This window comes from Sarcophilus harrisii, chromosome 2, assembly GCF_902635505.1.
Source record: "Sarcophilus harrisii chromosome 2, mSarHar1.11, whole genome shotgun sequence".
Lineage (NCBI taxonomy): Eukaryota > Metazoa > Chordata > Mammalia > Dasyuromorphia > Dasyuridae > Sarcophilus > Sarcophilus harrisii.
In genome coordinates this window covers 340,699,749-340,724,914 of record NC_045427.1, presented here as the reverse complement: position 1 = coordinate 340,724,914, position 25,166 = coordinate 340,699,749, and the positions used below count along the sequence as shown (strand labels likewise).

At 35.3% G+C, this 25,166-nt stretch overlaps 1 protein-coding gene across 9 annotated transcripts in view; it reads left to right on the top strand.

Moving 5' to 3' along the window:
- The first annotated feature begins 7,819 nt into the window (after positions 1-7,819).
- Positions 7,820-25,166, top strand: part of SAMD4A (sterile alpha motif domain containing 4A) — a 332,472-nt gene continuing 315,125 nt past the window's right edge. For 7 of the 9 annotated variants that reach the window (XR_004232060.1, XR_004232059.1, XR_004232061.1 and 4 more), the window contains exon 1: positions 8,110-8,305. Coding sequence is in view for 6 of the 9 variants with exons in the window: in XM_031952983.1 (XP_031808843.1) it covers positions 8,110-8,305 (196 nt within the window). In the remaining 3 variants the exon portion in view is untranslated. Of the gene's footprint in view, positions 8,306-25,166 lie in introns of all 9 variants that reach the window. The other 2 variants (XM_031952985.1, XM_031952981.1) reach the window with 2 other exon arrangements.

The window sequence follows — 25,166 nt, the reverse complement described above, 5'->3', positions numbered from 1 at the left end:
GAGTAACTGTAAACTGAGCCTAATGTTGTTCCAAGGCCACATAAATATATAAAAAAATTAAAATGGCAGAAAAAATGTTTATCAAATAGCCCTTACCTTTCTAATTTAATATCTATTCCTAGAAGCAAAGAATATTTCAAATATATAAATATTATAAGATCTTTTTTTGCAATCTGGCAAATCCCTAAGCCTCTAACAAACTCCTTGTCATTGTCTCTTGGAATCCTTATTTTCTATTAAGGTTTAGATGAAGTATCATCATCTCTTATTTTTTGCTTTCTTTTATCCTCCACCCTCCCCAATAATTGTACTTCCCCTTCAATTATTTTGTTGTAGTTGTTTTTTTAAATATATATATAAAATACTTCTCCCCTCTCATTTCCAATAAAATGTGAACTTCATGAAGTCAGGGAATATTTCATTTTTTTCTTGGTCTATACATTACACTTCTATTAATTGAGAACTGAAATGTAAAACAAAAGTTATGATCAGTCTAGAAAATAATTAACCAATCTCAGAATGATGGAAAATTAACACCCCTCCTGAATTTTCAAAATCATTTGGTTAAAAATCATTGTGATTACTAATTTTGTCCAGTAGATGGTGACTTTTTCTAACTATTATTTAGAACTTAGAACAATTGCTTTCATAATTATAATGTTAGAACTTAGAACAATTGCTTTCATAATTATAATGTTTTGGGGTGAGGGGGTTTTCCCCTTTAAATAAGTTTCAGGAGATTATACATTTATTAAAATAGCTGTTTCTATTATTAACATATTTTCTTCTTTTGGAAACTTCTGACATCTTAAAATGAACAAGGAAATCTTTGACTGCTTCTTTGCCATTCAGTAATCTCCCAAAACATTGCCAATTTAATACTGCAGTTACAGTTACTGATTAAAGTAGGCATTATTAAATAAATATGAAATAATAAATATGAAAGAAATTTAAAAAATTAAAAACTAACACACAAGGGTAAAATATTATTATTTGAATTATCACATAGATATGTTGGTTCCTTCAGTAATTATAAATGGCAATCTCAAGCCTTGAAATCTTTTATAAGCAATAATACAGGGAAATATTCCAGATTAGAAAATAATAGTGTAAGTCCTAATTCCTTGAAGGTAGAACATGAACTTATGGAAAAATATCTTGGAAAAATGAATTTCACTAGGTTAGATAGAAAAAAAGAATGATTATTTTAGTTTTTCCCCCGCTTTGATAAACTAAGAAGCTCCTAGAAGAAGTGGGAAGAGCGATCAATGATTTTTCTCATAGAGTTTCCATAGAGTTTAGCATTTTGGTGCTGAAGTGACTAGATTAAGTAAACTTTTGACTAGTTATATACATGAACTTTGGTTTATTGAATGAAAATCCCAATTTTTCATTACTAACAAGATTAATAATTTTGAATGTCTTAAATGTAGGGTTAAGATAGGATTAGTTCCTCTCAGACGACCCTTCCATTTCACCTCCTTTTATTTCCACTAAAATACCAAACAAAAAAAGCTTTATTTTTCATTTCTTTATTCTTTATATTAATTATGTACTAATACTTTTGTACTTTAGTATTAGTACTCTTTGTACTAAAACTGTTACAGATAGGCTCTTCATCTATTATAGATGACTTTAGAATTACAAAGTTGGAAGGGGTCTCACATGTCATGCCATACAACCCAAATCCAAAAGGAATCCCCACTATAACCAAGCAAAATGGTCATCCACTTTCTTCTTGAAGACTTCTACTGCACTTTGCCTTTAGGATAGACTCAGGGTCTTTAGGATAGAGAGATTGAATAAGAGACTGACCTTAATTCTTAGGATTGTTCCATGCTTGCTTTTGAAAAGGAATAGTAGAAGGAGCTAAGCATAGAAGTGACCAATATGCTGAGAAATAAGCACTGATAGTGTTTCTATTGGGCCTATATCCCAAAGAGATCTTAAAGGAAGGAAGGGACTCACATGTGCAAAAATGTTTGTGGCAGCCCTTTTTGTAATGGCAAGAAACTGGAAACTGAGTGGTTGCCTATCAGTAGGAGAATGGGTGAATAAGTTATGGTATATGAATGTTATAGAATATTATTGTTCTATAAGAAATGATCAGGAAGATGATTTTAGAGAAGCTGGATGAACTGATGCTAGTGAAATGAGCAGAACCAGATCATTGCACATAGCAACATCAATATTATATGATAATCAATTCTGATGAGCATGACTCCAACAATGAGATGATTGATTCCAGTTCCAATGATCTTGTCATGAAGAAAGCCCTCTGCTCCCAGAAAGAGGACTGTAGGAACTGAATGGGGATTATAACATAATATTCTCACTCTTTTTGTTGTTGTTCACTTGCATTTTGTTTTCTTACTCATTTACTTTCTTTTTTTTTTTTGATCTGATTTTTCTTGTGCAGCAAGAGAATTATATAAATATGTTCATAAATATTGGATTTAACTTATATTTTAACATGTTTAACATATATTATATTGTTGGCCATCTAGGGGAGGGGGGGAGGAGGAGAAAATCTGAAGCACAAGGCTATGCAAGAATCAATGTTGTCAAATTATCCATGTATATATTTTGAAAATAAAAAGCTTTATTTAAAAAAAAAGAAAGAAAGAAGCACTGATAACTTATCAGAAGATCTAGACTAATTCTGTCAGGACACAACAGGAGCAACCAAACCAGAGATCTGCAGATAAGGTATCTCTCTGCTACTTCCTAGCAAAGTTATATGATCCTCTTCTATTTATCCAGGTACTTTAACTTAAATATTCTTTATCTGTTGTCTTCAATTTTATCTAATTTATCCACTATAAAATCTTGTTGGCCAGCACAAATGCAAAACTGCATGTTGATGTTGTTTAAGTTTACAAATAGAAACGACAAGGGAGAGAGTATTTTTTATTCCAGAGCAGGGAAAGGCTTGATTAACGGGATCAAGATAGAAGAGTGAGATGAGACTATACAGACCTGGCACATAAATTTAGAATTAAACTACTCCTAGAAACAAATCATGACCAGTGAGACTGATTGCTAAGAGGAACAAAACATGAATAACCTCATTTTCATTTTCATTTTCAAACTACTGACTGTAGTCCTTACTAAACTGTGTTTAAAAGGAAAGCCATAGGAAGTCTAGCTTCTCCTAACCTGTCCTGAAAAGGAGACACCTGTCACCATTAACCCATAACCCCTATTATCTCCTACATGTCTTATTAGAACCACCTGCTGTCTATATGTAGAGGCTTTCTGGGAATCAAGGTCAGTTTCTAGTCTGTCTCTTGTATGTATTTTTGTCTCATGTCTCACTCTTTCTTTCTATCTCCTCCACCTACCCACCCCTCCCCATCAGGTTTCTCTGCCGTAGTGTAGGCCTGTTTCTCCAATCAGAAAAACCCATCACCCACAAGGTATCCCATTCCACTTTGGAATGGTTCTAATGATTAGAAAAGTTTTCATGACACCAAGCCTGAATTAATTTTTTTTCACCTTCTATTTGTTATATCTAATTTCCACCCTATGGGGCCAAACAGAACAAATCTAATACTTTCCAATACTTATTTGACAAAATTATCATATCCTTCCCAAGTCTTTTCTTCTCCAAATTAAATACCTGCAGTTCCTTTGATTGAAACACATATTTCTTTAAGAAACAAATTAAACATCTTCAGTTCCTTTGACCAAAATTCACTAAGGGAGACCCTCTATTATTCTTGGATTCGCCTCTTGAATGAACACTTATGAACATCCTTTAACTTTAATGTCTGACCAAGAAAGAGTATAATGGGACTATCATTTCCTTATTCCTGGAAGTAAATGTCTCTTAATGAATAAGATTGTTTCCTTTTATGCATCAAATTTTTTTTTCAGATAAATTGCATTCTCAAAATTACAGTTCCTATCTTGTACTTGTGAAACTGATTTTTTTGAGTTAAGTTTATCTCCAATGAATTTCGTATTCTTAGATTCACTCAATGCTGTTCCTGTCAAGAACTTTTGTGATCCTGTCATCATTAGTTATCCCTTTCTAGTTTGGTGTCATTGATCAATTTAATGAGCATGACATTTATCTCTTTAAATCACTGATAAAAAAAAAAAAAGTCAAGGAGAACTAAGTACAGATCCATGAAAAGCTTCAGTGGAGACTTCCTATCACATTGACATTTAGCCACCAATGACTTTTTTGGATCTGACTGTTAACCTGTCCTAAATTCATCTAATGGTTTCAAAGTCTGATTATGTTTTATTGAAGTCCAGGTAAACTCTATCCTATTAACTTTCTCATAAAAGGAAATAAGGTTGCCCGATTTGACTGCTCTTAAGAAGCTCTATTTTTGTTGTGTTGTGTTGTGTACCTACTAATTTGGGGAGATATTCGCTATCTCTTTAATGATCCTTTAATTCTAGAGTCTTTCCCAAATCAATCTCTGCTGATCAGCAGTTCAACCCATACATTTTCTCCTTTCTCATTTTTTGTGATCTTTCTCATATTACTAATAGTATATAGTTCAGTGTACAGTAGTTCATTTGGGTTAAGTCACTTGAATTTATGAACAGTGAGTAAGCATTCTCTTTGGGAACCAATTCTCTGTTATACATTTTCTCCCTCCTTGCCCCCCCCACACTTTAGTGCAAAATCCTTAGTAGAGGAGACCCAAGCAAAACAAGAATTTTGCACCACTACATTCTGTATCCACTTGAGGCCGTTGTCCAGTACTTACTTTGCCAGAGTTCTTTCTCCCCAATAGGTCACAACAAACCAAAACAAAACAAAACAAAACAAAACAAAACAAACCAGCAAAAACAAACAAACAAACAACAACAACAACAACAACAACAAAACAACGCTTTCTATTGTTCAAGCCAGGCCCAATCCGAGAGTGAAAGAAGTGAAGGTATCTAGGGAGTAAAGTGAGAGGTGGGGAAGATAGGCTACGGTTTCATGCCCTTATCTCTGTGTCATCCTCACTATTTCTCTCCATATGCATGAACGTTTACCCTCCACGACCAACCTCACTAATGAGGAGGGGCAGTAGAAATAGGTGAAGTTTAACCCCTGGACAAACTTCTCAGATAGCCTGTGTTGAACTCGGCAACTATGGGACTCTGACAGTAGAAGGCGATTACTTTGTCTAAAAATACAAACTACGTTCTGGCAATGGCCAGGAATAAGTCTCTGCAACCGCAGCAGAAAAGTTTCTCCCTTAAGTGTAAAGGACTTTTGAAAAGCCCCAATTCCCTGTCTGTTTATACAGCAAGACCTGGAGAAAAACCAGTCCTTGCTCTCACCTTTTGTTGAATAAGTACACATACTGGATAAGTATAAACATAACCTGTTCAGTGTGTTCACGTCTAATTAAACCTCACAGCTTATATCCCGCAGGGAGGACATGTATTCTCTATACAACACAACCCCAAGTTTACTTTTCTCTCCGCTCTCAGCACCTCTCCAACCTCAGGTGCTTCCTCTTTCTCCCACAAGTGTCTTTCTCACATACACCCTTTTCTTCCTCTCCCCCATTTTCTTTCCCTCCTCTCCTCTCTTTTCTCAGACTTTAGAGTTTAAGAAAAAGCACCCTCTTGGCTACACGTTTTTAAAAACCACACCTTTGAGAATGAAATTCTGATCTTGTGGGTGTGATGCAATGTATAATGGGGCAGAAGTGAGACCCCCGATTCTCATTTTGTTTCTCTGTCTGCTTCTCTCCCACACATACACGCACGCATCACACACAGCACACCGCCCATCACCCAGACACATCACTCACATACACATAGTTTCTCTCCGTTTTTGCCTCTCTAGCCGCTTTCCTTGGCTCCGGGGTCTCTGCAATCCCTGGTGCAAATCCCTTTCGGAGACCGGAGAGAGGAATTCGCTGAGCCCCACCTCCTCTCCCCTCTACTCCAAACTTCTTTTCCTTTGCTCCTCAGCGCCTTCAATCTGACCCCCTCTTTTCCATTGAGCTCCTCCCCTGGTCACATTTAGGGATCCTCCTCTTCCACTACCCCCTCCTTTAGCTGGGACTCCCCCCCGACCCCTCACCTCCTCCTCTCTTCTCCCCGCGGGGTTGCTCTCCCCGCACTTTGGCTCTTGCTGCCAAAGCCATGATGTAATGGTGTATGTTAATCAGTAGCATGTGGGGAGCTCGACTCGGTCTCGGTCGGCCCCAGTCCTCACTGAGCTGACACAAGAGGCGGCATCAGTGGCTGCAGCGGCGGTAGCCGAGACACTGCGGCAACCACCACCGACCCCCGACCCCCGTCACCAGTCTCCCAGCCTTCGGGGAACTGGCCTCCGGGATGACCCACATCCGCGAGCCTCTGAGTTCCCTACTCCTCTGAGAACTGATGCCTGCCCTGGAACCAGCAGTGCGGGGGCGCTAGACAGCAGCTATGAACTCGGCCGAGGTGAGTGACCCTTCCCTTTCACCCCACACACTTCTGGGGAACTATGGCGAGATCCACTGGGCCTCGACCCAGCCCAGGGCTTCCTCTTCTGCTTGTGAAGTTTGGAAAACCAGGAGGGCAGTGTGGGTGAGGTAGGGGATGCTTGAAGTCCGACTTGCTCTGAGAGTTGATCTAGAGTCTGAGCACCTCTCTTCCCACTTCCAGATCCAACCCTTAAGACCTTAAGAAGATGAGGAAGGAGAGGGAGAGAAGAGGAGGGTAGCACGGGAAAGCCATAGGAACCTAACTTTTTTTTCTCTGCGATCAGCGTTTGGGGGCGTGTGTTGGCAGCGCGGAGCCGCCTTCTCCCCGAAGCTCCCTATTCTGCTTAAAGAAACCATTCCCGGCTCGGGCGGCCCAGAAGCCGCCAGGGTGTTTCGCCGGAAAGTCATTTTGGAGATGCCAGTGGGGAGGGAAATGTGGAGAGGCTCTGTGCCAGACCGACCCACCCTGCCGGGAGGAGGAGAAAAAAGGGGTGTTAAAATGCTTTTATTTTTATTTTAGTATCATGTCAGGCTTTTTTCTAAAAGGACGATGGAAGAGGGAGGGGAGTCGAAGGAAGGAGGGAAGTCTGTAAGCTCACTGCTCCTGCAGGTTGTGTCTTAAGGCTTGGGTGGGAAGAGTTTATTTTTGTCTTTTGCTGCTGCTGCTAAAGGCCTAGATTCAAAGGGGAGTGTGGTGATTGGAGATGCTGGTTGGTGTAGATGGAGTGGCAGCCACTAGGCTGTTTCTCCGGGAGGAAGAGGGAAAAGAAGGAGGAAAGGAACATGGATTCTTTTGAGGGGGGTCTCCTCCCTCCGGAGTACTGTAAGTTTTCATTGCTCGAATGATCTGTTGCAGTTAGCAGTGTTAGGTATAATTCTTAAAGTCCTCAGGGAGGAGAAACCCGTATGCAGCAGGAAGAGGCAGTAGCCGCAGTAGCAGCAGCAGCAACAGGAAGCTGTTGGGGTGTCCTCCTGTACCTTAGTAGGGAGGTTTCTTTAAATCTCTCCCCTGGAAATCTCGTTATCTCCCTGTCAGAGTTGCATGCGGGGGGAGGGGGGGAAAAGAGGGTTATTATTTTTAATTTTTACTGCTCTACACATCTTCCCCCGTCCCCTCCCCCCCCCCTCAAATTATTGATCTGAAATTCTCTAAAATACATTGTGAAGCGGGAGACTACCCTACTGAATCATGCAGTTCTCCTTATCTCCGCGGGAGTCTAAGCGCAGCCAATTTCTTTCTTTCCAGTTGTGAACCTTGGGAATTTGAGTGTGAAGAGGGTCTGACCTGTTGCCCAGGGGAAAAGAGAGCTGAAAACGTCTGAAATCCCAGGCTGTGAGAGAGGGGGGTGGGGGGGTGGGGAAGGGGAGGGAAGAGCTGTACAGTTGTGTGCCTTATGGAGATTTTTTTTTCATACTAAAAAAAAAAAATTCCCGTGCTACCGTCATCTTCGTTGAAGAAATCAGCAAGAATTATTGACGCATAACTGAAGAAAGAAGTGAACATAATCTGCCATATCCATGCACCAAAGGCCTTTTTTTTTCCCTAAAAGGACGTTATTCTGGTGATCGTTGAAGTTGCAACTCCAGTAAACTTTGGGGTGGGGGCAGGGTGGGAGGGGGATTTATATTTGTTTCCCCCCTCTCTCCCACTGAAGCTTCCCCTCTAATCATGATGTTTCGAGATCAAGTCGGAGTGCTGGCAGGTTGGTTTAAAAGCTGGAATGAATGTGAACAGACTGTTGCTTTGCTGTCCCTTTTAAAGCGGGTGAGCAGGACACAGGCTCGATTTCTTCAGCTCTGCCTGGAGCATTCCCTGGCGGACTGCACTGAGCTTCACATTCTTGAAGGAGAAGCCAATAACCCGGGTAAGTTTGATGCAACCAATCCATTTTTGACTACTAACTTGTGCTCTTAGACTTCTCCTCCTTCTAGCCTCTGTTCCCGCCCTTGTGACAGCAGAAGCAAGGGGACTAGAATGTACTAGCTGATAATTTCTTAATATATAAGTTTTCCCATCCCCACCCTTTTCCCCTAAATTCAGGGGGACTTACCTCAACTTGATTTTTTTTTTTTTTTTTTTTGCACAAGTGAACTACTTCAGTCTATTTGGTGTTGTAACTGGGGTACTATATGCTAATTGGTAGAATGAATGATTGCTTTTTTTTTCTTTCATGCAGTTTCCTATGAAATAAGTAAGTCAGATCACGTAGAGTCTGGGTTTTCTGGGTTTCTTTTGGATAATGTGGCTTGCTTGATTTAAGCAACGTAGAAATAAGCCCAGTATGGCCCCTAGGAACTCATTACGTTGCTTCAGTATGATGTGTAAAGAACAGATAATAAAAATAAAATTCATATTTTCATTCCTTCACTTATTTCCTCCCTCTTTCCTCCCCCCAGTTCTTTCTCAGAATTTTGTTCTAGAGTAATTTGTTCTCTGGACCTGATACAACATACCATTAAAAAGATAGTGAATGCACTTTATAGTGTTATAAGTGGCCTTAACCACAATGAGGTACCTGGAGATATTCCCTCACTTGGGGATGTTCAGAGCAGTTGGAAGTCTCATCTCTTACCTCCTCCACCCCACTTACATTTTTAAGCATTTCATAACTATTTCTGGAGCCTTATTAGCCCCACTCCTGTAAATGAGCCTTTTGTTACATAGACTCACCTGATACAAGCAACAGATTTACCTTTAAGTAACCTATCTGGAATTTATGTAGATATACAATTTATTTATATTTGTGTTTTTAATAAAGAAATTATTGAAAACTACATTTTCAGATTTTTTTGTTTCTGTACTTATTCAAGTATTGTAGATTGCTAACACAGTTGGAAAATTCAATGCCTTTTTTTGCTAGCTTTGTGGAGAGAGATTTTAAAATAAGTTGTGTTCGGGTAGAGGAAAAAAGTCTTAAGAATGAGTTTTTGAATAGGTGAAATTCTTTAGGCCTTATTGCGGCAGGATACTGAACAGAGTCTCCAGTGTTTACTCAAGAGAAAAGAATGCAGGGTCCTTCTCCAGCTGTTCCATATTAGAGCACTGAGCTTGTAAGATTTGGCAGATGTCTATGCTGCCATTTAATGATATTATCCAGTACAATAAAGTTAAACCTAGGATTTATTTAAGTATGTCTTTAGAAAAGAAAGAAGACAGGCTAATAGTACACTATTTCAAACTCCGATTCTTTTTGTACAGCAAAATAACTGTTAGGACATATATGCTTTAACATACATAACATGTATTGGTCAACCTACCATGGGGGAAGGAAATGGGGGAAAGGAGGGGAAAAATTGGAACAAAAGGTTTGGCAATTGTCAATGCTGTAAAATTACCTATGCATATACTTGTAAATAAAAAGCTATAATAAAAAAAAATTTAAAAAAAAGAAAGAAAGAGTTTTCCTGTTTTACAGTTCTGTAATCAGAATGATGAAAAATTTAGAATGGGAAATATCCTTATGTAGAGTCATCCATGTAGAAGAGATTTTTAATTGTCTCTATGATGACTCTAGAATATATCCCTTTTTAAGGTAACTATATAAAAGGAGATTCCACAGCTTCCCCCTTGAGAAACCCATAGTTTAATAACACTCAGTATTGCTTATAAATGCTCATGAAAAATGTTGTATTGTGTATTTCAGTTCAATGACATTTATAACCAAGAAAATGATTCTACCTCATTTATAAGTGTATTAATTAAAACTAAAATAATTATTATCTTTAAATCGTTCTCTAACAGAACAGAGCAATAATTCTAGTTGCCTGGCATGCAAATTTGCTTTTGCTTCTCTAGGTTTAATAAATACTATTATATAAAACATTTAGGTTTTATTGTTAATAAAAGCTGAAAGTATAGTGATTCTTATGTAATATTATTAGACTTTTCAGTAATTGGAGAACAGCTTTTAAATGATAAGAAAATATGGCACCCAAGGTAATTTTAAAAAATTCTTAATTAAAGGAATTTTAGTATAGGGACTAAACTTCCATATCAGATTAAGAACTCAATTACTTAAATTTGGGATAGGAATTTCTCATTTTGAAAAAAAATTCAGAAGTATTATAAAGTAGTAACTAAAAAGTCGAAGCACCTCATTTTTCAGAATGACACAGCTGTTTTTTTCTCTTTTGTTACTCAAAGTTAAACAATAATTCAAGTTTAACACCTAGTCATAAAGCTACTAACATTAAAAATTAAAAATGGCTAGTGATAATAGAAAACCAGTTAAGTAAAAATACACCTTTTGTTGTTAAATTTCCAGTTATAAGTTAATAAATTTAACATTTTTCTGTTTCTGGATTTATATGTTAGTGGCATAAATAAGCATGTTTGACCTATTCCTCTATTATATTTTTTTCCATTAAGAAAGTTCTAGCTGAATGAATCTTTTTACTTACATAGGTGATATTTAATTTCCTTTTGGGAATCTTGAGGTTAATAATTTAGAGTAATATTTCAGCTATATGGTACTCAGCTATCCAACAACACAATCCATATAAAACTTATTTGTATTTATGTTATAGATCATAACCTAGAACCAGGATGCAGAGAAAACAAGGCTTTTGAGTAGCAGACACCAAGCTCCTTTGTAAATTTATGCATTTTATTCATAGGAGAGCGCCTTCGGCCCTTATAAAAACATTTTCAGTCTTGTTTAACACTTAGTTTAAACAAATTTCTTTAGCTGATCTCCAAACCCATCACTGAATAGAAGCAAAAAGATTATTAGAAAAGTGAAAAGCTACCACTCACATCTATACACATGTAAACCAATAAATAATAGCCTGATGAAAAAGCAAGAAATGGAAAAAACATATGAAGTAACAAAAATTCAAAAAGCAATTCAAATTATTGCCATTTTGCTTAATTAACACACCTTAATAGATCCAGGGGTACCCTGATCATTTAACAGTTACATTTAGCAAATCCTTGAGGTCAAATATGTGCACCACTTTTCATTTCTATATCCTCAGTACATGGGTATCAAATAAATATAGGTACAAATAAACACCTATTGCAATTGCTTAAAATTTAAGTAGTTTTCAAATTGCAGTCCAGGAATCTCTAGAAGTTCTAGGGATTCTTTTTAGGGTATCCATGAGGTCAAAATTCTTTTCATAATAATAATAAGATGCTAAAATTTCTAATATGGGAAATATCAATAGATACAACACACATCATCCAGAGCTCTTTGGGATCTAAAGTAATTTCTGAGTTCAAAGAGACTCCTGAGATCAAAAAGTTTCATAACTGTTGCCTTAGATCAGGGGTCCTCAAACTATAGCCCGCGGGCCAGATGCGGCAGCTGAGAACGATTATCCCCCTTACCCAGGACTATGAAGTTTCTTTATTTAAAGGCCCACAAAACAAAGTTTTTGTTTTTACTATAGTCTGGCTCTCTAACAATAAGGGACAGTGAACTGTACCCCTATTTTAAAAGTTTGAGGACCTTAGATAATATCTCTGTCAAATGCTAATTTGCATTATATAGAAATGTTCTACTGTCTACAAGCCAAGGTACTTTGAATAAGTTTATCTTCAACTAAATCACAGATTTTAAGAATTGGAAAAAATCAACTCATATACTGTTTTGAAGCAGGGCTTCTTAAATTTTTTCCACTTGTGCCATCTTCTTGCCTAAGAAATTTTTACATGACCCCATTGGGATGTACTAACCACAGCTTAAGAAGTTTTGATCTAGAGGATCAATACTCATTATTTAGAAGGAAATATTCATAAAGAAGTGAAGAACAATTAATTAAAACTTTCTAGTTTGGTGAATGTTTCCCTTTTCTGTTTTTTTTTTTAAATTAATTGTGTGGGGTTTTTTGGTTTTACATGTATATTAACTTTTTAAATACACATTTCTTCATGAATCATGTTGGAAAAGACAAATCAGAACAAAGAAAATTTCCCTTAAGAGCTTTCTAGTCTATCTTCGTTCAGATTCTCTCTCTAAGAAGCAACTTTCTGATTCTGTTTGACTGAGCCACCTGGAGAAAAGTACTTCGTGCACAAAACCACAACTTTGCTAAGTGTATGTAATTCTCCTGAATTATGGTTCACAATTATTATAACACTGACATTATGGTTCCTAAATCTTTTTCTCTTAGTGTGAATCAATTCCCCTAGAATCAGATTGGCTCTGATTCGGCCAATTTTCAAGAATCAAGTTCCATATGCAATATTTAAAAATCAAGGAAGTATGAGATACATTTTTGAAAGATTATTCTTCTAAATGGTTAAAATAGAAAAGACAATAGTTTTAGTGCTTAATGTACAGATCTATTAATGTACAGACCTATAATGATTACTTCCCTAAGATTTTTGAATAGTAGAGATTTCCTCATACATTTTCCTCTATGTAGTTATTACAACTGTAGCTGTAAAGCACTATTTATTTTATTTTTGTGATAGGATTTTTTTTTTATGACTCTCACTGCTAAAGTATGATGAATGTCAACAATGGTACAAAATTATCCTTGATTTTTCCAAAATGACTATTCTAAAACAGACTGGAGTCACTACACACAGTAGAAATAGAAATTAATTGAGACCCAATGGAAAATAAATTATTTTTGGATGCCTTCCTTCTATTGTTGCTGGATTAATAAGTATCAGGCAGCCACTGGATAGCACACTCATTATAGTACTCATTTTTATCTTCCTTAGCAATTATCAAGCTGAAATTTTAGCCCATAATTATCATTGTTTTTTGTCTACAGGGATTGATTTGGTGATCTCGGACTATACTCTTTTTTTTTTTTTTTTTTTTTGGCTGAGGCAATTGGGTTTAAGTGACTTGCCCAAGGTCACACAGTCAGGCAAGTGGTAAGTGTGTGAGACCAGATTTGAACTCAGGTCATCCTGACTTCAGGGCTGGTGCTCTATCCACTTCGCCACCTAGCTGCCCCCTGACTATATTCTTGTTAATAAGTTGTGATAAGAAAGGCAAAAGACAGTCCTTACTCTGGAAAAGCTCACAGTCTAATGGAATTTTAATGATACTCTTGAGATTGAGAATACCCAAATTAGGTATTTCAGCCAAATTTTAAACTAATTGTTAAAATCTTTATGTAAATTTTATTTATGAAAAAGACTAAATTAGCAAATGGAATATAGAAAATTACTATCTATTGTATACATAAAAAAAAAGATGTAAATGGGACAGCTAGGTGATAGTTGATAATGTGCTGGGCCTTGTCAGGAAGACTCTTTATGAGACTTCATGTGACTTTGAGCTTAACCTCTCTTTGTCTCGGTTTTTTCAACAGTAAAATTAGACTCAGTGGTCTGTAAGTTCCCTTGCAGCTCTAAATTTTGAGGGTCTAAATTCTATGTCTCATTTGCCTTCAAAATAGTCTTCCTTTTCTTTTTTTCCTTTGCTGAGGCAATAGGGGTTAAATGATTTGGCTAGGGTCACACAGCTAGGAAGTAGTAAATAACTGAGGTCACATTTGAACTCAGGTCCTCCTGACTTCAGGACTGGTGTTTTATTCACTGCACCATCTAGGTGCTCCCTGGTTTTCCTTTTCTTTAGAAAGGCAGTATCATTATTATTACATGAAACTGCAAGTAATAATTATATCAAATTTTGGTGTTTAAATTCAAAACAAAAAGGTTTTTTTTTTAAGTAATGAAAAAATATAATCTCTCAAACTATCACATACAATAGTTGTTTCCTCTATCTGACACTCATTTGGTTTAATAAAAAACAAAACAAAACATTTGAATTTAGATACTTTAATAGATCTATGATACTATCAATATGGGTACTACTACCTTCAACCACATAGATCATAACAATTAATATTCTCTTATCTGATGGACATATTTATCTATCTTCCCACAATTCTTTTAGTTGAGTATCTACCCAACATGCTTGAGGCTTTCCTTTGGATGCTTGTTGACTGATTGAACTGACTATTTATAGGAAAAAATAGACTTAATTAATCAGAATTTCAAGATGAGGGAGAAAGTTTAGAGGAGCTCCAAAGAGTTTAAATGCCTTTAGAAAATGTTTTATTGAAGTTTTTTTCTTATTTCCGAATGATTCACTTTCATCTTTTCCAAATGAGCCTTTTTCTTTTAACACATAAATATAGATAAAAAAACAAACTTATACTTTGGCATGTTTGATGTACGCCTTATTTTACAACTGCTTACGGGAAAGAGATTCTGTTGTTAGTCTTCTGAAATTAAGAATGGTCACTGCTTTGTTCTCAGTGCTAATGTCTTTTAACAATACATACATGTGTATATATATTATAAACATATACAATATTCAGTTCAATTGTTTTTCAGTCATGTATGAATCCCTATTTAGGATTTTCTTGGCAAAGATTCTGGAGTAGTTTGCCATTTCCTTTTCCATCTCATTTTACAGATGAAAAAACAGACAGGGTTTGTTTTCAGTAGACTGATTAGTCTATGGACATACAACTAGTAAATATCTGAGGCTAGATTTGAATTTAATTCTTCCTGATTCCAAATTTGGCATTCTATCCATTGTACCATTCAGCTGTCCCATATACAGCACACACACTCACACACACACACACACACACACATACACACACATACAATATGAGATTTTATGGTGATTGTGTAAAACCGTTCTCTTGGTGCTTCTTGCTTCCTCCTGTATTATGTCCTACAGATCCCCTCAAATTTCTTTAAATTCTTTTTATTCATATTTATATTCATTCTATTGGCCAGGCATATGGTAAGAGTAGGTACTGTTGATGACTAACTCATATGTTCCATTGATATACAACAATGCCCAAGAGATCCAGAGCCCAATCTGTCATGTTGGGTAGACCCTTAATGAGAGAGTTTATGAGAAGATTTTGAGAGGACAAGAACAAGTTATTGACACAGCATGAAAGGACATGGAATGTTTGTAATTTGCAATGGTTGGAGATGGTATACACATCAGTGAGAGCATAGATCTGTGGAAATAGCAAAATTCCCATTTTGGGGGGTTATTTTTTTTTTAACCAAAGGACTGCCAAGTAGAGAAAAGTTCTATTTTAAATGATAGTAAATTAAATATCCTAAGAAAATTTAAAAAATATCTGTTGAGATTTTTTCCTCTCTCTTTAAAATTATTTTTATTCTTAACTCAAGCACCAAATAACATGAATAATTTTATATACAAAGTAGGATAGAAAAGAGGGTGTTACAAAACCCCAAATCTGTGATCCAAAAGCTACATTTTCCTTTAAAGTATAAAATAAATTTAATATTTAACTTTAAAAGCTATCCTACTTGTCTGTTATTTCTTCTGATTTTTAAAAATGTCTTCTTCTATTTATTTAAAAATAATACAATCATCTTTTTTTCTTTCTTTTCCTCTTTCTTTTCAACAACTTTATCACTTCTTCCCTCTAGCCTTTTCCTAACAAACTGAGGGAGGAAATGGAAAAACAAAGTCTTTGAAATAAATAAATATTATCAAGCAAAACAAATTCCCTCTTTGGCCAGGTCTGAAGATATATGTCTCATTCGAATTTTTGCCTGTCAGAGGTCAAGAGGTGGGTAGTATAGTTCATCATCAGTTATCTGAAATGAAGCAATGTGCCACAATGGGAAAAGGGATGAATTTGAAAACCAAATGATGTGAGTTAAAATCCTAACCCTGCTATTTATTGCTTGTGTAACCCTGAACAAATAATTTCATCTTTTTGTATATCATTTTCTTTATCTATATAAATGATGGCTTCCAAGGTCCCTTCCAACTCTAATTCTAAGATCTATTATATTGATCAGAATTAAGTCCTTAAAAGTTGTTTTATCATATCACATATGAATCACTTCTTTACATGTCTTGGAAATGAGACTTTTATCAGAAGAACTTGCTGCAAATTTTTCTCCCACAGTTATTTCCCTTCTCATTTGGATTGACATTATTTGTATAGAACTTTTCAAATTTTATGGAATCAAGATTGTTCACTTTATCTTAATGTCATAGCTTGTTTGGTTATGTACTCTTTTCCTATCTACACACCTGAAAGGTAATTTCTTCCTTGTTTCTTTAATTTGTTTTAAGTCTTGTATCTATTGGATATTGGGTATATATTGTGGTATAAGATATATTCCTCTCAATCTATACCACTTGTAAGTTTTCAGTTTTCTCAAAAATTTTTGTCAAATAGTGTGAATCCTTATCCCAATAACTAGATTCTTTGTAATAGACAAGAGACCCCCCCAAGAGGGTCTCTGATTAAATGAGGAAATCCAGAAAACAATACTGTTAATATCAGAAGATATAAAGATAGGATCTGCTAAGCTATTGTGAAATAGTGTTAGTGATAATAATCTTAAAGTTGTTACTAGTACTTTATACTGTATCGTGTCCTTCACATTTGAAACCAGAAGTTCCAAAGTCAGTAAATAGTGAGGTAGCTGACTGATATAGGTTTAGATTACCTTGTTGAATTACAACCTCTATATTTAAGGAAACACATAAAATGAAGAGCCTGTCACTTTGAGCTATTTGATGTTTCCTTCAAGAGACCTGTTAAGGACCATACATGTTTAATTTATATCAGATTGTTTGTCATCTTGAAGAGAGCAGAGAGTTAAGGGAAGGAGGGAGAAAAATTTGGAACACCAAGTCTTACAAAAATGAATATTGAAAACCATTTTGCATGTATTTGGAAAAATATATTGAGAGGGAAAAAAGGAAGATCTATCAAACCTTGAGGAATGGTTTATCAACACAGATAATCTGTAATTGTTTTCTAAATGTATGAATCTTTGCCCTTTCTCTGGATCTTTTGAGGGATACATACATACAAACATACATATATAGACATGTATATGTCTATATAAACATATATGTACAAAATATGTATTTGTGCATAAAACACACATATGAATTAATAGCTTATTCTCCTACTAGGATTATCATGTAAATTTTTATAGTATGTTATAAGCTATTGCCATTTTTTAATAGAAGTAGTGCAATTCTAGAGGTGAACAAAATCCTTCTTATATAGTAATATCTTTTTTCTCTTTTATTAGAATAAAACCTGGTCTTAATAGGATTAGAAAAGTACTTGTAAATTCTGAAGTAGATAGTGTTTGTATTTGATATTCTGACAATTTAGATTTATAGAAACTAGGAGGCTAAAATTCTAGGTCTTTTCTACTGCTAAGAAGCTGAAAACTTGACTGAAGTAGTTTTTGATCTCTTAGTTGCTTCATCTTTAATATGAGGATAATAATATCCTAATTTCCTGAAGATAGAGGTGTCATTTTGAGGTCATATCTAACTCTAACTCTAAAGCTATATTAAATGAAGTATAGGAGTTTAATTTGTAAAGTAATCAGAAAAGTGAATGTATGTTTCTCCAATATTTTAGGATTTTGGATTAAGAAGACAAGCTTCCTAAGCTTATTTTTTTAAATGACTAAGGCAGTGGTTCTCAACGTATGGTCCAGAGCATCCTGGGAATCTCTGAAATCCTTTCAGAGAGTCTACAAATTCAAATTTATTTTTATTTTTAATGTGATCAATATCTATAACTACAAACCACATAAACAAAAACTCTTTGGACAGATCCTCAATCATTTTTAATAGGATAAAGATATTGAGAACAAAAGTTTGAGGACCACTGGTCTAGAGAATCCTGGGGATCTCTGAAACCCTTTTGAGGGTCTAAATATTCAAAAATAGTTTTTATTTCCAATATGGTAAATGTCTAGAAATATAATCCAGATAAACAAAAACTCTTTGGAGAGATCCTCAATAATTTTTAATAGGATAAAGATACTGAAAACAAAAGTTTGAGAACCACTGGACTAAGGCATCATGTTTTAATATTTTGGTCTTTCAATGGTCAAATTGACCTGACTTTCATGCTAACAGATTTGAATAATAAAGTAAGAATATTGGTTAGGTGTTCTGTTCCCCCACTACCCACAAACTCCCCTCCCTCCTCTCCCCTAATCTTTATGCTGTTGTATTCCTCCTTGTGTTGCAGTCGGAACTTCTGACCTGCCCTTTGAAGTACTGCTTTGGGGCTCTGAGCTTCTTACTAATTAGTATTCATCACAAGTAATCTGGATCCAGACTCAATTTATTACTATTCTATGATCATCTTCATGCCATTCCCTCCCCACCTTTCTTACTTGAGCTTTGAGACAATAATCAAATCATCACTACCCAAACAATTTTCCCCTGGCCACTACTTCCCCAACTGTGATGTCTTTTTTTTTTATTAGAATGTAATGTCCTTGGTGAGGAGAGATTCTCACTTATCTCTTATCATTTTTGTACCTCTTATCATTGTTTGCTTTTCCATTTGATTCCTTTGTTCTGACTTAAATTTATTTGCAGTTCAAAGAAGTGGTCACAGAATCTTAGCATCATTGTATTCACTCAGAGAGGCACACAGAAATAGTGAAACCTCAGTCTTAGAAAATAATTACAAATTATTTTTACTGATAAACCATTCCTCCAGGATTAAATGTTCTCTTAAAAGAAACCTTGATGAATTAAAGCAGCAGTCCCACCATTTTACAACTTTTCCTATATGAGGGTTTTAATTCATCCAAAAAACTTAGAAAGATCTAATCATATATTAAGTAGTTATTTATAGCTACAGGCTCTTACTCCCTTCTACACATAGGAGTTTGAAAAGAAAAGATTTAATTTTAGCCTGGGGTAAGGCTACCTAGCATTTGCTAACTGGATATTGTGGCAATGGAGATTTGAGCATATATTTCGGAAAGGAATTTAGCAGAATGAGACATCATTCCTGCAAAGATGAGCCCACAACAAAGACTATAGCACAAATCATCAAGAATTTAGTAAAGTAATCCTAAACTGAGACAACATTCCCAATAGTCACTATGATATGAGAATGAAACTGGCAAAGCAATACTCAACTGAGACCATACAAAGACCAGTGGAACAACTCAATGGCATCACTAGATGACACTGATGATCTTGCTTTGTTATAGGCATAAATTGCCTTTCCATGTATATTCCCTCTATGTTTGTCTCTTACATAAACTTCTTTGCTCCCCCCATTAATGATCCTAGTACTTGTGAGAGGATTGCCCCAGACTTATTGAGTGAACCTTTTAGTACAACTTAAATTCTTCTTGAAATGCTTTTGTTTCAAACTAATTTTGTCCTCTGGCTAATTTTTTTTTAAAGTAAAACATCTGAACAAATTTTGACTTGATAGGGATACATAGAATATTTTAAACCAGAGATAACCAATTTGGGAAGTAGCCAAGTGTGAAGAAGGTAGGATACTCCAAATATTATACATATGCTTCAACTTGGCTTTTTCAATTGGATGGGCTTTTTTTTTTTTTTTTTTTGAAAAGTTTGCCTTTTACTTTGAAAGGAAGTAAAAGACTTTGTCTATTAGTTTTCTTACTCTTATGAAGATTCTTGAAATGAAATCTTTTGCCTTCTCTGCATGAATAACTGGGAAATAAATTCTTTAAGATGTAGATAAGAGAGCTATAAAATGTGTTACTTAATAGCCTGTGACATTCTTAACTTTGACAGACTACAAATTGATGGAATGGGTTAGGAACTCCTCAGAATTAAGTTAGGAAAGAGCCACCCTAAGTCACCATAAATTAAAACAAGTTCTTGATTTGTGTGCTTGTAAATGACTGAACACTAGCTTTAGTAAAAGAATGATGGAACTTGAATTCAATTCACTAGATGCCTACAGGCAAACTAGGCGTGTTAGTCACTAAACAGATATTATATTATGAATGTGTGTGTTTTACTGACTCAAGTATCTCAAAGACATGCCTTAATTGCTTTCAATCTTCCTACCATTTCTGGATTTTCTTTTTAACTTCATACTGTCCATTTAATTCATGGGTTTCTTTCTGCTAGAAGGTGGTTTTAAAATAAATACATATTTAAAATAATAGACTTAAGTAATAGACTAGCAGGGTTGCCTTTAAGATGTTTAATTTTGATTTCACAATAATAAAGATTACATTTTCTTTCTTGAACTTGACATTTCTACACAGAAGCCTCACTATAACATGTTCTCTGTGACACATAATAATGTAAGGGAAGACTATCTTAGACACTAGCTAAGCAACAGTATAGTTCACTCTTTTTGTCCAAAAAAATTTTATTGAGCACTTACTATGTGCATAGCTCCATGTGAATAGGACTAGAGGGGAAAGAGAAAAGCAATTTTTAGACTTTGTGTTAGTCCCTTTCTCCCTCTGGGCCTCACTTTCTACATCTGTAAAATGAGAAATTCAACTAAATAATTTCTAAGACCTTTAATAATATGTAGTCCCCACCTTAAGGAACTCATAATGTAATTTGTAAAAAATAAGATATAAACATGAGTATGTAGAGAGAAATATAAAGAGATAACTTATGGAAATAATAGAGATGCCACAAGGAGATTAGATGAGTGAGAAGGGCACTAAGTTTTGTCAATTCAGAGGAATAAGAATTTTACAATGGACTTAATACATGGTCAAAGTAGAAGAAGAAGCAATCTAAGACAGGCTCTGAGCAAAGTGTAAAACTTCAATAGGTCAAATGAAGCAAGTAGTATTTTCCCTATGAGCAGAGTAAAGAATAGAAAATGTTATGAGAGCACAGAAAATTTATGAAGGGAAGTGGTTGAAACCAACAAAGTTATGGAGGGCCTTGAATGTCAAAGAAGTATTTGGACTTCACACTGTTCAATGGAAAGGATTAATATGGTAGCAGTGGGCAGAATAAAATTGAAGGAGAAAGAGCCTGGAAGCAAGGCAATCATTTAGGAACCAACTGCCATAAACCAAGTATGAAGTAATGTGAGTGTTGACTAGAGGTTTAACAGTGGGAAGAGAAAGGGGAAAAAAACAGAAGCAAGACTTTGTGAAAGGAAAATTGACAAAATTTTGTTATTATCTTTGTGTGCGGATGATGAAGTGGAATTAATAGAAGCCTATTTGTTGGTAGGATAATAAGTCAAGTTCAAATTTATTTTCACACAGATTTAAAAATATTTAGTAAAAAAAAAAAAAGTGATATGCTGAGCAAGAAGAGGATAAAGAATATTGGCTATGTGACCCTGGGAACGTCAAAACTGCTCAGTGCTCTTGGAATCTCTCTAAACATGCAGACTTGCATTAATAGAGGAAATTTCCTCACCTATCGCTTCCTTAAACCAATGGAATCACAGTTCTGGTCCCTATTTTTATCCCCATGGGCTGAGTATTGTATTAAACTTTGGGGGAGAATAAAACATACTTTCTGTGCTCGTGGATCTTACAATTTAGTTGATATATATCCACAGATAATATAGAATTGAATGTGAAATGCATGAAAGTGTGATCTATGATGTTGAAGGATGGAGAAAGTATTTGTGACCAGGAGGGTTAAGGAAAAGCTCATGAAAGAAGTGACATTTGAATTGAATCTTGAAGGAGTAGTCAAAGAAGTAGGAGACTCAAAAAATTATGGTGTCAGAGTGTGTGAGGTAGAAAGAATTTCAAGAAAAGACTTTTTATCATTATTTGTTACAGAAAGGGGAAAAAATAAGAATGGAGAAACAGAATGTTACAATGAGGTATGGGAAAACCTAGAAAGTTTTTAGATAATACTATAATAACTGTAATTCCTTTTAACTCTGTACTTCCTAATTTCCATAGTATGTTACAAAGTAATCTGTCTTAAGTTATTGTTTAGGGTACATCATAGAACACAACTCTTCCTAGTATTTTTGTTTATAGCATTGTGCATGGGATAAGTCCTTTTTTCAGTCTCCTTCTGTATTCATGCCTAAACTATAAGATTTACTGGTATGAACTAGAGATTAAGATTATATAGACAGCAAAATAACTGTTTGGACATGTATACATATATTGTATTCAACTTATTGGTCAACCTGCCATCTAGGAGAAAGGGTGGGGGAAAGGAGGGAAAAAGTTGGAACAAAAGGATTTGCAACTGTCAATACTGAAAAATTACCTATTCATATATCTTGTAAATAAAAAGCTATAATAATTAAAAAATAAAAATTCAAAAAAAAAAAAAAAGATTGTATAGAGCAGTGACAAGTTGCTTTTCTTGTTCTATACAGCATTTAGCATTCTGTAGGAACCCAGTGAATCAGAAGTGATAAAACAGAAATTAGATTGAAGAGTGGAAAAGATGAGATGCTACTTACTCCTAACAAGTTGGCTCCTGTTTTTTGTCTACTGAGAATGTATTACAAACCCAATATATATAATCCTGTCCTTTTGATGTGGGTCTAATAGTAGAAAATTGATATGAGACTCCCCTCTGGTCCGAGATGCAGGTCCAACGTGAAAGAATCCACTAACGTGAAAAATCTAATGGCAAAAGGGATTTTTATTGGCACTGAGAAATCAGCTTTGCTAGGAAGACAGACTCCTCAGTGGTAAGAGGTCCTGTCAGAGAAATAACAAAGGTTATCAGTGAGAAGAGAATGTCTTCCCAGCAGGTAAGAGGCCTAATAGGCAGCTGTGCCAAGAAGAAAAATCCCTCAGTAAAGCATAATCCTACTTCCAATTTCTGCAGAGATTTTGAGTTCAAAATTGTCTTTTTATTGGCACTGAGGCTTGTTTCCAGTTGAAAAGAGAGTCAATGCCCCTAGAGCTAGATACTTATCTTGGGGTTTCAAGCCACTCAATAGGCCCAGATCTCCAACTGAATAAAATCGTTTTGAAGACATTTTTCCAGAGCCTGGATCTGAAGCGGATTGAGCTATCCCTAAAAGATCATTAGAAGGTGATTTGACCAAGATCTCCAATTGAATGAAGCCACTTAACTTGTCTGAGAACATATGCTTTCCCAGACTTTTCAGACTCAAATCTCCTTTCTTTTACAGATCAAAGGAGACATAGTTTCAGAATTCACCTCTGTTACTTCCCCCCAAAAGTCAAGGGGGACAGTTTCAGGGTTCATCCCATCACTTTGAAGTCAGGAGAAAGGGGGGCATTACCTTAGGCTTAAATAGACCAATTCCAGGAGAAAAGACTACATTTTATTGATTGCTGTTCTTATCTGGGAATGAACATCTTTTTGTTCCCAAAGAGTCCACCTAGGACATTAGGGGCAAAATATTTTTTTTTCTTCATTACCTTTTTTTAAGGATGTAGGAGAAGGGTAATTATGTGTAACCTCTGTAAGAGGCTATATTGGTCCATGTAAAAAAAGGTGGAAGAGACCTAACTTCTACCTGACTCAGAATAATGAACCTTTAGTGTGATAATTCACAACACTCTCTTTGGATGAAAGGCCTAGTAAGCAAACCTACTGATTAGGTTGCCATTTTTTTGAGGAAGGCTTTTGTTTTGATTACTTTTATTCCTTAACCTGCTTATATCCAAGGGGATTCTGTAGCCAAGTAGATAAATTTTAGCCTCTAGGTGTAAGGAATTTATTTCCTCTGGAAGAATGAGGATTAGAACAAGGACTGAACCTATGATTTCACTGATTTGGGGACTTCTAAATGAGAAAATGACCAATATACCCTTGGAACTTATAATCTTTGAGTTGCTTGGAGCCCTGTATGATTAAATAACTTGTGGAGAGGTCACAGAGTCACTATGTTTTAAATGCAGGATCCTATTAAATTGATCATGCTCCTAATCCTATCTGAATCTTCATACAATCATTTCAGGTATGACATATGGTTCTTAAAAATGATGTTTCAAGATTGTGACATTTGAAATATGCAAGATAACTTAGGTTTTTAAGAAATGCAACCCATGAAGATAGGGAAATCATTAACTTAAATCCATTCAATGGAAATTTTGAGTATTTCTTAATTTTTTTAACTTCCTAATAATTAAGAAATAAATTATTCTTCATTTTCTTCTTTACTCTTATCTTTCATTGACTAAGTGCTACTTGGAAAAGGAGGTGGTCATTACAAAAATTCTTTCGCCATTATTTGTCTTTTCTTGTATAACAAATTAATTCAGCATATTTGGGGAATTTTCCTAGTTTTGGAGATTACATGATCATGGTTAGAGTACTGCAATAATGAACAGTAAGATTAAATTTGACTCATGAGTAATTGGAGGCACAGCTTGGGTGTATGTATAGTACATAAATACTTAGACCTCAGGCATTCAGGAAACAAGATCTCCTCATATAACTTGTTTTTGAAAGATCTAGTGTGTATTTCCTGGAAAAGGAAAAAGTGGGAACTAATTTTTTTGAACTATATATTCCTTAGAATGGAGAAGGAATGAATAGCTATATATTGCACATTCATTTATCAGATAAAGCATATGTGTTTGCTTTATCAAGGAACAGAGCAAGTCCCCTACTGGATATAGGCTATGGAATTCTTTTTTGTTGTTGTAAGTTTATTTATTTTTAATACACATTGCTTTATGAATTATGTTGGCAAAGAAAAATCAGAGTAAAAGGGAAAAACCATGAGAGAGAGAAAAAAAACCCAGAAAAAAAGAAGTTAACATGGCTGTGTTTTACATTCGGTCTCCTTAGATCTTTTTCTGGATGCATTTTCTGTCTAAAGTCTATTGGGATTGCTTCAGATCATGTAACCACTGAGAAGAACCAAGCCTTTCATAGTTGATCATCACACATTCTTGTTATTATTGTGTACGGTATATTCCTAGTTCTGCTTGTTTTACTCAACATCTGTTCATGTAAATCTTTCCAGACTTTTCTATAATCAGCTTGTTCATCATTTTTTATAGAACAATAATATTCCATTACCTTCACA